Source organism: Chaetomium tenue (genome assembly GCF_020726465.1).
Source record: "Chaetomium tenue strain MPI-SDFR-AT-0079 chromosome Unknown F5144scaffold_6, whole genome shotgun sequence".
In the NCBI taxonomy this organism is placed as follows: domain Eukaryota; kingdom Fungi; phylum Ascomycota; class Sordariomycetes; order Sordariales; family Chaetomiaceae; genus Chaetomium; species Chaetomium tenue.
Window position 1 is genome coordinate 1271610 of NW_027117334.1, and position 17391 is coordinate 1289000.

The window sequence follows — 17391 nt, forward strand, 5'->3', positions numbered from 1 at the left end:
GATGTGGCCGAAACTGAAGATAAAGTCGACGCCGTCTCAACCTTCATTTCCTCTCTCGACCCCATCAACATCGTTCTTTATCCATTATTTGTTATCCATTAGACTCCTCTCACAGTGGCCCCATCAACATCGTTCTTTATCCATTATTTGTTATCCATTAGACTCCTCTCACAGTGGCCCCATCAACAAGAATCGTGATCGAATCCCAGCCATGGCGTCTCCCAAATCAGTCCTGTCAAAGACACTGCAGAGCATCACCCTCAGCAAGATCCGCGAATTAGATTCCCGTCACAAGTCCTATGAAGACCGCAAACGTGCATTTCTTGCTAAGGCTGATGCCGCTGCTGATGACCGCGACCGCCTCGCCTGCCTGCTTGAGGCCGTGAAGGAGCTTTCCCCGGCCGCCTCGAAAGACGTCAGCCTTAGCAACATCCAACGCTGGCTAGACCAGTCCCGGTACGATGCTTCCATTCCTGTGTCCAAGCTAGAGAGCTTCAGCCACCAGCTGCGCGCCAAACTCGACATTCAGAGCCGCAAGCTAGACATGGCTCATCTGTACTCGCGCCTCCTAACTGGTAAACCGCCCCTACCCCCGCCGCGTGTCCCGGACCTTGTTCTGACATATCTTTCCAGAGTGGATGGACCAACCGATTGTCGAGCCACTGCCGGATTCGGCCGACGATCCGGACGGTGACTCGTTTGAGCTAGTTGAACGCCAACGCCAGCGGCTGAGCGAGCTCGTCGACAAATTCGAAGAAGTCGTCTTCAAGCCGCTCGAGACGGATGAGACTGAGATCCGGAGCTTTCTGGACCGTCTATTCACAGACGAAAAGAGCCAGAATAAACTAGAGGCCCTGCGCAAGGAGCTTGCCGACAATAGCAGCCGCTTCATGTCTGAGACTGCCCCCTTCACCGAAGAGTCTCTCACTAGTTGTATTAAGGGCCTCTTAACCGAGGACATCCTCAGCGACGAGAAGCAGGCAATCCTACGCGACTTCCTCGAGAGTGATGTTGCCAAGTCGGAGATCGCTGATGTCTTGAACATGCGCTTCTCCGACCTGAAGCAGTGGCATTGGGATGCTGGGAAAGATGGCATTCGTGTCATGCCGCGCCGCGGCTTGAACGGCAAGTATCGGGTGTGGGCCGATGATGATATCTTGCAGATGATTTTTGTCCAACACATCGGCATCAGATTGTGCAACATGCTAAAGCCAGCACTGAAGGATTTTATGGAAAGTGTGTGCACGCGAAATCTCGATGGCCACAGGTCTCCATCTGCCTCCGACATGGACAGGCGTCAGTTCTACACGAATTTCTACACAGGCAGCTCGGCAAACATCGAGTCGCAGCGCAAGTCCGACTACTTCGACAAGTTCTTCCTCTCACAGCTCCCCGCCACCGAGACTTCGCTCTTCGACGGCGATAACAAGTACGACGATGATAGCGACGAACAGAGCGTTGATAGCAACGATCCGGACGTGACATCCTCGCCGCAGAAACGGTCCGGCATCAAGCAGCAGCTCTTGCGCCACCTCACCACCGAGCTGATTGTCCACCGCCTCCGAGATGTCACGTACGAGACGCGGGACGGGGCTGGACACGGCGTCGCCCTGGTCCAGACCGATCTACAGTGGTATGCCACGGGCCTTTCGCACAGCACAGTATTTGCCCTCATGCGCTACGTCGGCTTTGGCCAGGACTGGATCGACTTCTTCAAGAAATATCTCGAGTCCCCCTTGAACTTGGACGCGGCCTCGGATGACCGCCCGCAGCTCGGGCCGCGCATCCGCAAGAGGGGTGTCCCCATGGCGCACGCCTCGGAGAAGTTCACGGGAGAGCTAGTACTGTTTTTCATGGACCTTGCTGTCAACCGTGACACCGGAATCCTACTATACCGGTTGCACGATGACATCTGGCTCGTCGGCGAGCCTGAGAGGAGCGCGCAAGCCTGGACCTGCATGCAGTCCTTTGCCAAAGTGTTCGGCCTCGACTTCAACAAGGCCAAAACCGGGTCAGTCTACCTTCCTGGGTCCGCCAAGCGAGACGAAACCATTGCCAAGACGTTGCCGGCCGGCCCGGTCAAGATTGGCTTCTTGTGTCTTGACCCAGAGACCGGGAAATGGGCTATTGACCAGAAGCTCGTCGTGGCGCACGTCGACCAACTGAAGAAGCAGTTGGCCGAGTGCAAGAGTGTGCTGTCGTGGGTCCAGACATGGAATAGCTGCATTGGTCGCTTCTTCAGCCACACCTTCGGCGAACCGGCACGCTGCTTCGGCCGGGAGCACGTCAATGAGGTTTTGAATACATACCAAACCATGCTACTGCGGCTATTCCCAGGCTCCGATGGTAGTGAGGGGAGCGTCGTCGAACACAGTAAGTTGTCAGAGCTCCCCATACCCACCCCCGGGGTCTTGCTATGCGCGTTCCACTAACCCATCATCTCGTACCAGTCAAAGAAATGATCCAGACTCGTTTCGGCGTCTCGGACCTACCTGACTCTTTCGTCTACATGCCCGAACAACTGGGTGGCCTAGGTCTCCGAAACCCCTTCGTCGGCTTGTTCCTGGTCCGGAACAACATCACCGAAACACCGGAAGAGATCATCGAAGAGTATCTCAAAAAGGAGCGGGAAGAATATCTAGACGAGAGAAGAAGTTTTGAGTCGACCGCGGAAGCAGTCCGGCGTCGCCGACTCCACCGTCTCTACCCGGACGAGTCCACCAAGACGCGTGCCATCACCGAGTTGGATATGTCGGTCTTCTTTTCGCTCGAGGAGTTCTCCCGGTTCCGCGAACGACAGAGCCACAAGTTCCTTGTTACTTTTGAGAAACTCATCTGTGTCCCGGAGACGGAGGAAATCGCGCTGAGTAAGGAGGTCGAAAGTGGGCTGAGGGAGTTCCTGGCCGACAGCGTCCGGCTCGATGCGGAAAAGAAGTGGTTCCTTCAACTCTATGCCAAGGAACTGCAGGAGGATTTCGGCGGGCTGAGCCTTGTCGACAAGCAGTTCCTGCCTGTTGGCGTGCTGACCATGATGAGGGGCAAGAAGGTCAGCTGGAATATGATCCTTTGAGCGGGTGGAAGCATCGGTGTTGTTTGGGAAGCAATGATGAATTGAACAAAATAAGGGTACTATCGCTATTATGCACGCCGTAATATCATACACGCTGTTGGGATTCTGCTCACCGGCATCGTGATGCTTCGACACCGAGGCCACCACATCCTCAAGCAATCGTCCCGACTTCTTCGCCCACCCTCGTGTGCAATGCACATACAGCAAGGACACACTCCCGTTCATTTTGATCATACCCCACCATCGGCAGCCGAACGCTCCTCGTTCAGATCGTACCGCCCACGGACGAGATCCGCCGTGGCCGGGTTGACCCTCGGCTGGTGGTGCCACAGCTTGTGGCCCGCCCACAACACCACAAACAAGATCAGGCTGATGTAAGCCGCAAAAAAGTCGCTCACGTTCCAGTTGATAAAAACAGTGAACCCTTGCGTCAGGGTGATCAGGACGTTGAAGAACAGGCCGTAGATGGCCGTGTACGGCTGGAAGCGCGACACATACGGCAGCTCCGACCGCGGGATCCCCTGCGCCTTGAGCGCGCGCATAAAAGCCAGGTGCGACAGGCAGGTACTAGCCCAGGTAGTCAACCCAGCCACACCACTGATGTTGAGTAGCCAGTTGAAGACCTTGCCGCCGTCGGACGACAGGTTGAGGAACCCCAGCAGGCCGAAGGCCGCCGTGCCGCCCACGGCCATGACGGGGATGCCATACCGGTTCGTCTTCTTGAAGATGGCAGGCGCCTGGCCCTCCTCGGCCAGGGCCAGCAGCACGCGGCTGCCCGAGTAGACGTTGGAGTTGGCCGCCGAGAGCACCGCCGTCAGCAGCACGGCGTTGATGATGTCGGGCAGCACCTTGACGCCCGCGCGCTGGGCGGCGATGACGAGCGGCGACGCCGACGCGTTGGACGAGTCGTTGAGCAGGCTGGCGTCCGACGACGGCACCAGCATCGTGATGAGCAGCATCGTCGCCACGAACAGGAACATGATGCCCCAGTACGTGACGCGGATTGCTTGTGGGACGGTCTTGCGCGGGTCGCGCGCCTCGCCCGCGCCGACGCCGACCAGCTCCGCGCCCTGGTAGGAGACCGAGGCTTGGATCAGCACGGCCCAGAACCCGACGAACTGGCCGACGTCGCCTGGCACGAGGTATTCGTTGAAGGCGCCGGGGTCGTTCCAGTATTTGAAGCCGAGCACGCCCTCCTGGCCGACGCCGGCGGCGATGCAGATGCCGAAGATGATGAAGCCGGCGATGGTGATGACTTTGAGGCTGGACAGCCACATCTCGAGCTCGCCGTAGATGCCGACGGGGAGGTAGTTGATGAGGGTGAAGACGACCCAGAACACGGCGATCAGAATGCCGAGGTTGACGTCGTGTTTCCAGTATTGGATGATGAGGCCGGCGGCGACGAGGGATAGAGCGTATGTGATGGCCCCTGTTTTCAAGAGTGTCAGCCTTCGGGCTTGGATCGCACCGGGGAGAAGAGAGGAACTTACAACCGAACCAGTATAACCACCCTACCGCAAAGCCCAAACTCGAGTCAACGAACCGCGTAGCATACGACGAGAAGGCGCCCGCGGTCGGTATATATGTGGCCATCTCCCCCAAGCACACCATCACCGACCACAATATCGACCCGACAAAGATGTACGATATCAAACACGATGCTGGCCCGGCCTTGACCAGCGCCGTGCCGGTGCCCAAGAAGAAACCTGTACCGATGGTACCGCCGATGGCGATGAAGTTGAGGTGCCTCCCGGACAGCTGGCGCTGGAGTTCACCCTGTTGTGCCGAGTCGGCATCGCTGGTGATGCCCTTCTCCTTGCCGTCCATCTTCTTGCCCTTCTCTCCGACAGAGAAGATCCGCGTCGTAGCCCCAACGACGCCGACTTCCTCCCCGGAGGACGAGAAGTCCGCCGGGGTGGTCCCGTTGGCCTTCATTGGCCTGGTTTGGCGCTCGTCGAGCGCTCCCGTTCCGGTTCTTGTGAGGTGCGGTAGGCGTGAAGTTGCGGGACTATGCTGAGGCCAAGGTGTGATAAGTACGTGATAAAGGGGGGTTGGTTCGGCGCCCCTCAGCCGCGACGCGATATGCTGCCCCGCGACGATAACCAACAGGAGCCACCTAGTTTAGAGCTGATCGGAGCCGACAGATCGTACAAGACGGGGAAACAGTGGAACAACAGGTCTGAGAGTACCGCCGAGTCAAAAGCCAAAGGTCACAAAACCCCCCCTGGGAAGGGAGTCAGAACTCAGAAAAATTCGATCGTGTGGATACGCCCGCCTCTCCCACCTCAAAGCTTTGGACCGCCAATACCCTCGGAGTCCCCGACTAGACACTCTCGATAGTAACAATACTGTGTGGTAAAACTGATGACTGATGTATGAGTGAGTGAGCGAGTGAGTCGCAAACCAACCCAAATCCAACGCAATAATGCAGAGTCAACTCCTGCTATCCAATTCTCGGCAGCAACTTCCGGCAAACAGAAACCGATGAAAACCGCGGGTAGGCACAACCCTGTCAAGGAACAAAAGTTTTGTCTTCGGTGTCGAGATTCGGGAGTGGATCGGGAGTGGATGAGAGCTGCCGGGATATGGGGGCCTCAACTTTGGACGGATGGGTCACTTCGGACGCAACAAGGATAGAAAGGACGAACAAGAAGCGATTCAGGGGTACGAAGCTTGAGTTCACGCTGTGTATAAACAAAACATCAGCTCTTGATCAACCAGACCGGCAACGCCTTAACTTTACATACACAACCCAGCCATATCTACACCAGCCCATGTACCCGAGGCAGGCAAAAAAAACCATCTCAAATTTTCTTAAACTTTGCCATCCATCCGGCCGTTTCCAACCGACCAACACCAACCAACCTAGAAGCTCCGAACGCCGACCGTCAGGAACCCAGCCAAGCACAACACAGCGCAACGCAGCTCGTAAACTCCTAAGGTAGTAGTAGCTCAACTCGCCACCGAAGGAGAAAGACCCTCTAAAAAACCCAATCCCGGCCCGCTCCACCGGCCGGAGCCGAACATTTCGTAATCAACCAACAAAACCTCTCTTATCTCCAGATCAAAACCGGAACCCACAGCTCATCAACCCCCAAACAAATCAGAAGAAATCACGGAGATAGCAGAGTCCACAAACCCCCTCAAAACAAATACCATAATAATAACACAGCATGTCCCTGTCTAAACTAAAACACCATTATAACCACCCCTCTCGCTCGCCTACCTGCCTACCCAACCCTAAGTCAGAATGAGTCGCGCAAGTCACAGCCCGTCGCCAAGCAACCCACGCAGCTTTTCTTCAACAATCCAACAGTCCATCAACAGTCTAGTCATAGTAAAAAAAAAATTCAGATAAAAAAAGACTCGCCCAGCCCGGCATTTGCCTCACTAGTTAGGGCCGGATACCACCCTGTTAGGGTTGGTCGGCCTCGGGGATTTCTCCCTCGACCTGCTCTCTGCTCCTCTGCCGGGCCCACCGTCGATCGCTGCAGGCCGAACGGTGACACCGGAGTGTTGCCGAGCCGAGTCGTGGAAGCCCAGAACCCACCTCGACAGGGATCCCTCGCCGACAGTGGCAACGTCAGGTCACCGCAAAGAAAATCAGATTTTTTCTTGGTTCCCTCATCCCACGCCAGCCGCAGAAAGCCTGATCAAACGACGAGATGTACTCTGTATAATGATTAAGTAAAACCCGTCAACCTTGGCAAACCATGCTAGGAAAGCTATGGTGTGGTGGATAGCATCGACCGCCCCCTGGGCTCCTGCGTTCCGAACTAACCCTCTGAATGTAGCTATTGGTATCATACAGACTCATTGCCCAGAATGGCCGGCATCAAATACACAGACCGTGCTGTGAATGCCTCAATCCCAAAAGCAGACTAATAATACCACAGCCCCCAATTGATGTGCCCGAGCAACACCTTTTCAACCCACAAATGCTTTAGGTCCAAGACCACAAGAGTTGTATATGCCCCACCAAATGAGCTCCATGACGCCAGGTCTTCTATTTCAATATCCCATTTCCCAGAATGTGCTTCTCTCAAGGAGCCTCGACATGTTCCTCGTCGTGAACCGATTGTTGCCGTGACTGGCGGCCACTCGTATCGGCGCTCCCTGGCACGTTCTTATCGTCCCATTTGCTGCTGCTGATCGGGTTGACGTGTAGCAGGTACATGGTGTCAATCTCCTCCAAGCTCCGGTCCTTGCTCTCAATAAGAAAGAAGAACACGACGAGCACGAGGACCGCGCAGCAGCCCGCAAACACCAATCCGTAGAGATAGTCGATGGCGTCCGTGATGAAACGCGTGAAGAAGCTCATCAAGAAGTTCCACAGCCAGTTGCTCGCAGTGGCCAGCGCCATGGCCGGTGCGCGATACTTGGCAGGATAAAGCTCGGCGACGACCGCCCAGACGAGAGGACCCCAAGTCGTGGCGAAAGCAACGATGAAAAGGCAGGAGAAAACGATGAGAACGTTGCCGGCCGCTGGGGTGTTCGCGGGGTTCACCGGGTCGAGCTTGAAGTGCCCGACGAACGAATAAACCAGGAAGCACACCATCATCCAAAGTGCGCCGGCCATGAGGGCGTTTCTCCGACCGCACTTCTTCACTACATAAAGACCGCCAAAGGTGCAGAAGACGTTGACTGATCCCAGAATAATTTGAGTCACGTAGCTGTCGCTAAGGCCCGTGGCTCTAAAGATGGTTGTTCCGTAGTAAAAGAAGAAGTTGGCACCCGTGAGTTGTTGTCCAGCCTGCCAAACAGTCAGTGACCTGCCAATCTGGGGGAAACTCGCGGAAAACTCACCTGAAGCGTGATACCCAACAATGTACGGTACAGCATGCGAGGGCCCGTGAAGATCTCGTACCATCTGGTGGTCGCGCCCGCTTTCTCCTCATCGAGCTTCGCACGGATGTCGTCGATCTGCTGATTGACAGACGGGGCGTCGGTGTCGAGGCCAGCAAGACGTGCGATGGTGCGGCGAGCCTCCTCTTCGCGACCCTTGCGATACGCGTAGCGAGGAGATTCAGGCAGAAGTAGGATGCCACCACCGAGGATCAGAGACCAGAGGAACGATAGGCCGTTGGGGATCCGCCATGATGACGAGCCCGACATATTGTGGGTGCCGTAGTTAATCATTTCCGCAGTCCAGATACCCAAAGTAATAAAAAGCTGATAGGTAGAGATGAGAACGCCTCTAAGGATAGCAGGGCTTGACTCGGACTGGTACATGGGCACAGCCACCGAGAGGGCGCCGATACCGAGACCGGTGACGAGACGGCCAACCGCGAATTGAGCCCATGAAGTCTCGGACGAGATCTCGATGATGTTGCCGACAGAGCAAAAGAGGGCCGACACTGAAATGGCCATGCGGCGGCCGAGAGTGTCGGCGATGTTGCCAGCGATCAGGGAACCGAAGAGACAGCCAGCAGGAAGGAGACCGACGATGGCGCCCTGGCGAGCAGCGCTGAAGTCATACCTGCCCGTGTCGGGGTTGTGTACTCCAAAGCGATTGCCGTAGTCCTCCATGTCGAAGAAACCAGAGATCTGACCGCTGGGGTCGGGGTCAGCACCCAGGCCACAGACCGGTACCAGCAAGGGCAAAGCTGCTTGCTTGCTTACCTGACATAGCCAAACATGAAGCCACCAATACTGGCGACCGCACCGAGGAAGATGGCAATAGCTGTGATCTTCTGCTCCGCAACGATAGCGGCCGCGGATGGGCCCTCAGCCTTAGCGGGGCCATGCTCAGCCGACGCCTTTTGGAAGCGTGAGAACGCCATCTCGTCAAATCAGTGGCCAAAGGAGTTGGTGACTAGTCAGCGGGCCGAAAAAGGGCTTCTTTCATAAGATGACGACGTGGCAAGACGACCCAGATAGAAACGATGAAAGCCGGGAGTCTTGCGATATTAAATTCGAACCGGTGGAAGAGAAAAGAGAGGGTCCAGGACGGTTCTCGTCTGGTAAAAATCCTGAATTTTGATCAGCTGGACATTACGGGCTCCAATATGGAGGGGGAAAGCGCGAAGAGACGAGGGGCCCCATGGAGTCGAAGGGGGCAATGAGCAGGAGCGATGGGGGCGCTGGAGACCGGTCCTACCGAAAGTGGAGGTTCCGAATTCATGGTTGCGCCTTCCACTTGACGGTGACGGACCCTGACGAGGCCGACTTCGTTGGGAGCCTCCATCGTCAAACTGTCGACCCTGGATCTGCGCATCACGGCAGTTGCAGCTTGTCACCGGAAAGGCCCGTAAAGACGTGGATCTCGAGATCATTGTCGAACGTCATCAACATGCCTAGTGGAGTGGCGTTATCGGGCCGTTCCCATCGGAATTGGCGGAGACCTTTGCGGCTCCGTCAAAGGTGGGACCAGAACGGAGTTTCCAAACATAGACAACCCGGAACCCTGCCAGTCGCATGCATGGCATACTCCCTCCGTGTCCATTCGCAAACATACCGCAACGTGGTCGCCCAAGACATACCGAATAACGAGATACTCCAGGTCAAACGCCCCCGGGGAAACGACGTAGTCGGTATCCGGGGCCCCGAGTGTTTTCTCCCCTCAAATCGCGCATCCCACATACGGGGTCTCTAGCGTTTCCCGCAACCCCGAGCCCCTCGTCCAGATTGAGACATCCCACCCGATGATGTAAAGTCGAGACCCGTGTCCCACTTTGCCGGTAGATGACGCCGGAATGAGCCCGGCGTGCCGGGCGTGCCAAGTTTTGTCGGTCTGTCGCCGATGGAAATCGTGTTTGTCCGAGCCTCATCAAGCGCCGGCAGACGGTGTTGGCTCGGGGTTAAGAAGCCTCGTGTCCAAACCCACCACCGCCCGATATGACAGCCAAGCACAACTCAGTGAACCTAGCACCCTGCCTCTTCAGATCTCGTTCGAGCTTGCTGATCGGATAAACGGCTCGCAAACCATGGAAGCAACGTGAGGCTCCATAGAACACTTGTTCGAATCTTTTGCGGGCCAAAGCGATCGACAGAATGGTTCGAGTCGAGTTTTGAAGATCCGGGCCCTTTTGTTGAAACCCAGGCATCACCCTTCACGTTCAAGCCCAGGTCCCAAATGCGCGACGACTGTGAAACATCACTAGATGCACAGCAGTTGCGCCTCCCCGTTCCCGGATGCCTCATCCACTAGGACAGCATGCAGCCACCTGTGCAGTAGTTTCCGCCATGTCAGCCGAAAACCGTTGCTGTCAGTTTGAGTCGTGGTTGCGGCGAAGCCACGGCCTGCATTGGAAACCGCGACCTCAGGTGGTCGGGGATTCCGAAGGAACAGGAGGAAGTTGATCAGACGAACAGAGGAGGCAAGAACGCGCCAGCTGAAGGAAAGACCCGCAAACCCCTGTCCGTCCTGAAAAGGAAACCCCGGGCACCTTCAGCCAATCACTACACACCCCACCTGGAATGCCGGCCCCTGGCGAACGCGACCAACACGCGCTATGCTCCACAGTACAGCGCGTTTCCTTAGGTAATTAATCAGCTCGAAATACAGCAAGCTTCCAACACATTTAAGGCGCCTCAGATGCCCGGAGCTCTTTCTTTCTTTCTTTCTCTTTGCTCTTGTTTTTGATTCTCTTTTTCCCCCTTTTTCTCTTATCTTTTTTATTCTCCTTTCTCTTTCTTTCTTTCTTTTACCGGGTGAAAAAATGACTTCCTTCCCACCTCATCAAGAGCGCTCCCGCCCAGCGGTAGGAACTCGGTGGCCCAAATCCATGATCCAGAGCTCCTTCCTTTTTCTCTGTCCTTCGATTCGGAAACCGGCCAGTCCCTTGCTTTCCGTTCTTTCTCTACCGGTCCCAAAAGTTTGTGCCGAGACGCGATGAAACCAGTGGAAATCCTGGCGTCGACATCTGGGCTCGTGGCCACGATCGAGTGAGGTCAATCAGCATATCATGGCAACGGCACATGGCGTTAGCATCCTCTGACAGTCTCGGGCGGTCTGTTTTCCGACGTTCGGATTGCGATAACCACGTCTGAATCGCCAAGCGTGCTGTTCATGAATGTAGCCGACAAAGCAGAGCGGGATCAACGATGGCAAAAGGAGTTCGTCAACAGCTACTCAATTCTGCTTTCCTAATGCCAGCTTGAGAACCTATTTCCGATGGTTTCTTGGCATATAAACGGAAAGAGATCCCCAGGTCAAGCGTCGCTTGTCTTACGCAGTGCGGCTCCGCATGTGCCGTGATGCCCCCATTCCTGCCATCATAGCCGCCATCACTCTGCTGGTTCCTTTCAACAATTACACAAACTCACTTGCCCAGGATCTCCCCTTCCGCCTTTCCTTGCCCCTTACATCCCGCAATAATCCCCGTGACCCGCCTCTAAGCCGCAGTCGCCGTCGCAGTCGCAGACGGTGGGCAGTTGGAGTCAGTAACGGTCGCAATGCCCCAGCCGGTTGAGCACTGGAAGCAGTTGCCGCTTGCCGTAGGGCAGCGGCTGACGGTAGTGGGGGCAACCGCCGCCCGGTCACACCCGCACGGCAGCACGACGAAAGCTAGGAGGTTGTCAGCCATTAGCTCGCTCGCTCACACGCCCTCGGGGGGGGCATCCATCGGAACCGCCGGGAGGGTTGTGTTGGGTTGGCGAGTGTCACGTACCATCCGCGATGCACCACGCCGACTGCGGCGGGCACTTGAAATCGCACCCGTCGTTGGTATATGTCGTTGCCTGCGGCCGGAACGTGCATGAGGCTGGCAACGTCGAGGGCCCGGATGGGGTTGGCGTTGTTGAAGATCGGGCCGGGCAGGCAGGTGAGCCCATGGCCGGTTGCCTGTTGTGGTCATCCAAGTTAGCTGCAGTTCATGGCAGTGGGGGGTGCATGTGTAAGTCCACTCACATGAGGGTGGCAATGGCCACCAAAACGAGCGACGAATATCTCAGAGCCATCTTGTCTGGATGTGTTGTCCGTGTTGTCCGGTTTGGCAAGATGGTGAGACAACGCGCAAGGTGAGACTCCGACTCAGGAGCAGACGAGGAATAAATATAAAATTAACCTCATGTCTCGCCCTGACATGAACCTCTGTCATTGGTACCACGGTAGGCGAGCGAGCCAGTCGATGTCACTGCGGGGAACGGCTAGGTCCAGCCACGCCAGCCCAGTTGAGCTACCAAGCTTCGAGCGTTACGGCGTGTTTGCTGGTACTCCAATCATGGCTCTCCAGCTTTGTCTCGGTTAGGCGCTATATTGAGCCAAGACCTGCAGCCACAAAGCTCTGTACCTCGTATTCCCCTGGTGGCTTCGCGTGATGTCATGGGATTTTTCCAACACGAGTCCATCGCTCAACGGCCCTGCCTTTGTTGTCCGACGGCTGAGGGTCTGTTTGGGTTTGGTGGGCATATCCCGGGGACTTGTGATGTTGTTGGCCCCGTTTGGAGGAGTATCCTGTTGGGCTCGATGCGACCCTGGGGGTGAGAGTTGATGTTGTTGCTGGGTAGCGTGAGTAACGTTGGAACGTTGGGATACTACCCCTCGAGTATTGTCAAGCAAGGGATGTCCTTCGGATCTCGGGTTTACTGTTTGCGTCAGTTGAGCTTGAGGCGGATGGGGAAGCAAGCAGTGCTAGGACGATAATGATTCAAGGGCCGGGCAAGCCAGTGGTACATCTCTTCGAGTTGATGACTTAACCAGTTTGTCGGTGTTTACTAGCTGCCATGTTTCCAGCATCCGTGTATAGTAAAGCTGCAAAATACTGGCAATGGTTGCCCACGATACCTCTTTTGTGTCAGTCCTGCCAGAGAACGCCCCTCCTGGTTGAGGTTACGGCTTAATTAGGTAGTTCATATTAAGTTCATGGTGTTGTGCGCAGGAGCAAAGGAAATTACAGATAAACTCGATTGCAAATCTGCACATCAATCCATTGATTCTAGGGCATGGTCCACTTACCTCAAGTAGGTAGCAAGTGGTGTATTTGCGTCCCTCCGATCGTTGCAGCGGCAGGACTCAAATGGCGACTGTATTTGACCTTCAGCTAAAACTGATGGTCCTTCTGTCGCAAAAACTACGTCGCAATTGCGGGACAGCAATTGCACCTTGTATTCTCACACCTTCGCTGCCATCTGACCTACTTAGCGGCGCAGCTAGATGTAGGAACTCGTCGCTCGACTCGGAAGCATTGTCGACTAATACTAGGACAGTAACCCAATATACCCTTATAGCATTTCAAAGCACGGCAAACGGTCCAGGCAATTGACCAGTATAACTACCCGGCTGCTCGATGACACGTTCTCCCAAGTCTTCCGGGAAGCCACGAATTTACTACAGACTTCGAAAGAGACTTGTCAAGTCAGCCACTTCGAGGACAATTCCATTAAGGTGAGATCCTGGATGTGGCGTAACCTTAAGTTCCTCGCCAGTATCTCCCTCCTGCTACGCGCCGCCCGCCAGAACTGGCACAGGAACCCAAGATACCCTTACGACATTTCAAAGCACGGCAAGACAGCCCAGGCAATTGACAAATTCCTGGCTGTCGATACCCGCGACTGGGACAACATTGGGGGTCAAGAAGCGCGGAGTAACGTCCTGGATGGCCACGGTTACCGTGTCATCGCTCTGCGAGACCTCGCAGACTAGAGATGGTAGCATGGCCAGCAGGCAATAATACTCGAGATTGGGAGAATGGCGTTGTCGCCGTAATTTTGCAACGGTAGACGAAAAAGCTCTCTTGAATGTCTTCCTGTTGACATCGGTACCTATATAGGTGCGCTGCCCATTCATCCTAAGGTGCGCTGTCCATCTTAAGAGGTGCTGTCCATCTTAAGGAGTGCTGCCCATCTTAAGGGATGCTGTCCGTCTTAAGGAGTGTTGTCCGTCTTAAGTTCTGTTGCACTACTGTTGTGCCACTGTTCGTCTTGACTATGCAACCCTCGCTCGATACATGTGCAGATCGTATGTCCACACCGAGTGACAGGGAGCGAGTGTTATCAAGCTAACACGGGCTATCAACTTTCGCCGAGCACCAGGTTATTGGCATCGATGGTTACTTACGTAGTGAAGCGAGCCATTTGACTCCCCCGTCCCCTCTGTGTCGATGATGGCCAGCCCCATAATGGGCTCGGCGCTGTCATCGCAGGAGTGCTCGTCCATCTCAATGATGGGCTGCTCCGTTGCCTCGATACCTAGTCGAGCGAGGTATGAGGTGGTTTGAGATTAATAGAAGTCGACCCTGCCTTTAGCGCTTTAACTACGGGTGTTCAAGCCACTCGCAACAAAAATAAGGGGTCAAATAGAGTTGATGGGCATATCAGTTACGGGACGAGACGGACTTGGGATAGAATTGCTAGGCAGTGAATGATGCTGAAACTGCGATAGGGATCTGAAACTCAATGAAAAGGGAAGAAGGCTAATCTGTTGCTAGCTGCAATCAATCACATAAACGCCACGCTTGTTACGTACTTAAATATCTTAACGCCAACGGGCCACTAATAAGATGCCCATCACTATTACTACAACCGTGGTCCACGGGGAGTGTTTACTTAGGTAAGTTGGTTGCCATATATAAATAATACCGCTCATTTATTATTCAACACACATCCCGTCCCTCTCAATACATGTACACAACGGAGCCCAGTGGTGACATTCGTTCTTGTTTTTTTTTTTTTTCCTTCTTAGCCTAGTAATGTTTTCATTTTTACGAAGTCCCCTTCTTTCAAATACCTACATTCGAAGTGGTACTTACTCTACAACCCTCCATTTTCCTGGATGCCGGCCCATGGCATCACAGAGTGATAATGTCCTAACTATGGACTGGTCAAGTAACCCCCGTGCCAAATAAGGCTGAGAAATGGGCATGGTGATTTGACATAAAAGTCAGTGTACTTAGATATGCCCTTACATATGCCCTTACATATCGAGATTTTAAAGAACAGCATTAGAGTCAGCGCTCGGTTATGATGTCATTCCCATGTTCGAAAATCACGTTGCTTTAGGGTTTAAACACCACTGACTCGACTTGTATCCGAATGAACGTGATTAGGACGAAAGTTGAATTAGAACCTAATGATCAAGCCCCCAATTAACACATGGAAACCTTTAGTCGTAGATTACTCGGCCAGTCACACATCAGCCGACATGAACTTCAAGGAGGTGATGGCGTTTTAAAAGAGATCAACATTCATTGCCAACGTTGCCTCAAGTCATATGCAACCATGCTTTTCCCTGTGAAGAGCCGAGACTCAGTCATTCGAAGGTTGGACTACACTGATACGCCTACATTAACACCGACTTGACGTAGCTGTAACTGTCTTTTTACTACTAAGGAGGACAGCTGGCGCCAAACCCTCGTGCAATCAGTGCGCAGGTTGTTACTCAGCCGGCTCCTGATAACGAGACTCAACAGCGAGTGCAAGGCTGGAGCGAGTTAGGCAGCAGCCACGAGCCGAAAGAGGCGGAAGAGATTGAGTCACACAACGCAGGATCAGTGATTAGAATCAGCCGAGACTCGAAAGCGCCAAGGATTCAAGAAATACAAGCATGGGACAGCTGACAAGACACATAAAGCGACAGAGCATCATCGACGCGTGGGATCCACACTGCGCATAAACACAAACGCGACGCGTCACAATTCACAGAAGGAGCCAGAGATTTTGATCAAGAATGCGCCCCGCAGCAAGCAGGAGATCGCATCGATTATGCCTTTGGTATGTCCACCCGTGTAAAACACCCGTTGTTGACCGCCCCCGTATGGTACACATAACCCAGACAGACCGAAAGTGAAAATAAAAACCCAGTTGCCCCCGTAAAACTCATCGCAGCCCAACCATAACCGATGGAGAGTAAAAACGTGTGAAAAACGCGCTGAAATGTCATCAAGAGTCGTCGCCACGGCGCCGGCCCGTTTAGCCGCCGAAGCCGTAGAGGGTGCGGCCTTGCCGCTTGAGGGCGTAGACAACGTCGAGCGACGTGACCGTCTTGCGCTTGGCGTGCTCGGTGTAGGTGACGGCGTCACGGATGACACCCTCGAGGAAGGACTTGAGGACACCGCGGGTCTCCTCGTAGATCACTGTAGGGGGGTGACGCGTTAGAACGCGTTCGAAGAGGGGCTGATGTTGGAGAGCGGGGTGACATACTGGCTGAGATACGCTTGACACCACCACGACGCGCCAGACGGCGGATAGCGGGCTTGGTGATACCCTGGATGTTGTCACGAAGAATCTTGCGATGGCGCTTGGCACCGCCCTTGCCGAGGCCCTTGCCGCCCTTTCCGCCTGGATGGGAGTTAGCATCGTGCAACACTCGAGATGTGGATGTAGCTAAGGGTATGACTTACGTCCAGTCATGATGATGGTTTGGGGGGTTGAAAAAAGTGTGGTGGTGGGATGTGAGGCTGAAGATGTGCAACGCTTGTTGGATGTAGGTTATGAGCACGAGGGATGGGGGAAGGTTTAAGTCGAACGTGGGGAAGAGAAGCGGGCTTTAAATGCGGCAATGCCAACGGCAGCAACTGCAGCCGCCTGCAATCAGATCAGTCTGATTTGCTTGGCTCTGTTTTTTCTGACCACCCCTGCGCTGATTTGGAACGCGTTTTGGAGTGCGCTCAGAGCGGAACAGTGATGTGGGGCAACTTTACATCGCAGGAAGCGCCCCGCCTCGGAAACACATCTGCCTTTTTTCAACGCGTGCCGATTTATGAGTGGTTGAAATGCCGAGTGGCATTTTTCCGCAAAGAAGCAATCGTGGTCAGGACGGGTTTGGTTTGGAGCGTTCCGGTGTGTATCCGCCTGCCCTGACCGGCCCGGTCCCCATGACAGGCCTCCTCTCAGACACGCGCCGCCTTCATGTCACCCGTCCCCAGGATTTGGATACAAAGAATCTCCCACTCAGCCCCTCCCTCTCAACGCCCGGCGCTGTCACATACCGGGTGCTTGGTGCTCTCGACACGGGAGTACGTACTCATGTGGATAGCCTCCTCTTCCGGAAGACGCCGTCCTGGCTCGGCCCTACAAGGCAATGCGGGGATGGCAGATGTCGGTGTTGGTGCTTTCAGTCCACACTCGTCTTGCCTTCCCCGGATATATCAGCGTTTCGGAATATGTCTACCCTGTCTCCGGCTTCGAGGGCTGTTCCTTGATACCTTCAAACTTGCCACACTGTATTGAAGTAGCGTGTTTTAGGATGTTGTGCCTGGCGCTAGTTGATACCCATGCTTACTTACTCATTGCATCTTCAAACCTTGGACATGGACATTGTGACCTTTGAGGGAGATCCGGGATTCTGCTTAGATGCCTGCCCACCGGTGGACAAGGCAAGCATTCAACGTGTAGATTCACCCATCTCTCTTAGGATGGTCACGGGAGTCTTTGTGAGCGAG

At 54.6% G+C, this 17391-nt stretch overlaps 7 protein-coding genes across 7 annotated transcripts; 2 read left to right on the plus strand and 5 right to left on the minus strand.

Moving 5' to 3' along the window:
* Positions 1 to 211: 211 nt before the first annotated feature.
* F5144DRAFT_495552 (uncharacterized protein) lies at positions 212 to 3070 on the plus strand (the record flags this gene model as incomplete). The annotated part of the gene is made up of 3 exons (XM_066786108.1): positions 212 to 575; positions 634 to 2373; positions 2451 to 3070. The coding sequence occupies 3 exons, from the start codon at positions 212 to 214 to the stop codon at positions 3068 to 3070; spliced, it is 2724 nt and encodes a 907-aa protein (XP_066639638.1).
* Positions 3071 to 3185: 115 nt separating this feature from the next.
* Positions 3186 to 5330, minus strand: F5144DRAFT_344803 (amino acid permease/ SLC12A domain-containing protein). Its single transcript, XM_066784252.1, has 2 exons — positions 4561 to 5330; positions 3186 to 4499 (listed from the first exon to the last, which is right to left on the minus strand). The coding sequence occupies exons 1-2, from the start codon at positions 5003 to 5005 to the stop codon at positions 3301 to 3303; spliced, it is 1644 nt and encodes a 547-aa protein (XP_066639639.1). The 5' UTR covers positions 5006 to 5330; the 3' UTR covers positions 3186 to 3300.
* A 1664-nt stretch (positions 5331 to 6994) lies between these two features.
* F5144DRAFT_344800 (general substrate transporter) lies at positions 6995 to 8983 on the minus strand. Its single transcript, XM_066784251.1, has 3 exons — positions 8693 to 8983; positions 7877 to 8624; positions 6995 to 7823 (listed from the first exon to the last, which is right to left on the minus strand). The coding sequence occupies exons 1-3, from the start codon at positions 8851 to 8853 to the stop codon at positions 7113 to 7115; spliced, it is 1620 nt and encodes a 539-aa protein (XP_066639640.1). The 5' UTR covers positions 8854 to 8983; the 3' UTR covers positions 6995 to 7112.
* Positions 8984 to 11187: 2204 nt separating this feature from the next.
* F5144DRAFT_344929 (uncharacterized protein) lies at positions 11188 to 12182 on the minus strand. The gene is made up of 3 exons (XM_066784253.1): positions 11922 to 12182; positions 11683 to 11855; positions 11188 to 11579 (listed from the first exon to the last, which is right to left on the minus strand). The coding sequence occupies exons 1-3, from the start codon at positions 11969 to 11971 to the stop codon at positions 11407 to 11409; spliced, it is 396 nt and encodes a 131-aa protein (XP_066639641.1). The 5' UTR covers positions 11972 to 12182; the 3' UTR covers positions 11188 to 11406.
* A 3350-nt stretch (positions 12183 to 15532) lies between these two features.
* Positions 15533 to 16286, minus strand: F5144DRAFT_538610 (uncharacterized protein). The gene is made up of 2 exons (XM_066787104.1): positions 16151 to 16286; positions 15533 to 16083 (listed from the first exon to the last, which is right to left on the minus strand). The coding sequence occupies exon 2, from the start codon at positions 15888 to 15890 to the stop codon at positions 15711 to 15713; it is 180 nt and encodes a 59-aa protein (XP_066639642.1). The 5' UTR covers positions 15891 to 16083; positions 16151 to 16286; the 3' UTR covers positions 15533 to 15710.
* On the minus strand, positions 15533 to 16360 carry F5144DRAFT_632341 (histone-fold-containing protein; the record flags this gene model as incomplete). Its single annotated transcript, XM_066792494.1, has 3 exons — positions 15533 to 16083; positions 16151 to 16288; positions 16351 to 16360. The coding sequence occupies 3 exons, from the start codon at positions 16358 to 16360 to the stop codon at positions 15920 to 15922; spliced, it is 312 nt and encodes a 103-aa protein (XP_066639643.1). The 3' UTR covers positions 15533 to 15919.
* Positions 16361 to 17003: 643 nt separating this feature from the next.
* Positions 17004 to 17290, plus strand: F5144DRAFT_581888 (uncharacterized protein). The gene has a single exon (XM_066789452.1). The coding sequence runs from the start codon at positions 17031 to 17033 to the stop codon at positions 17277 to 17279; it is 249 nt and encodes an 82-aa protein (XP_066639644.1). The 5' UTR covers positions 17004 to 17030; the 3' UTR covers positions 17280 to 17290.
* The last annotated feature ends 101 nt before the right edge of the window (positions 17291 to 17391 follow it).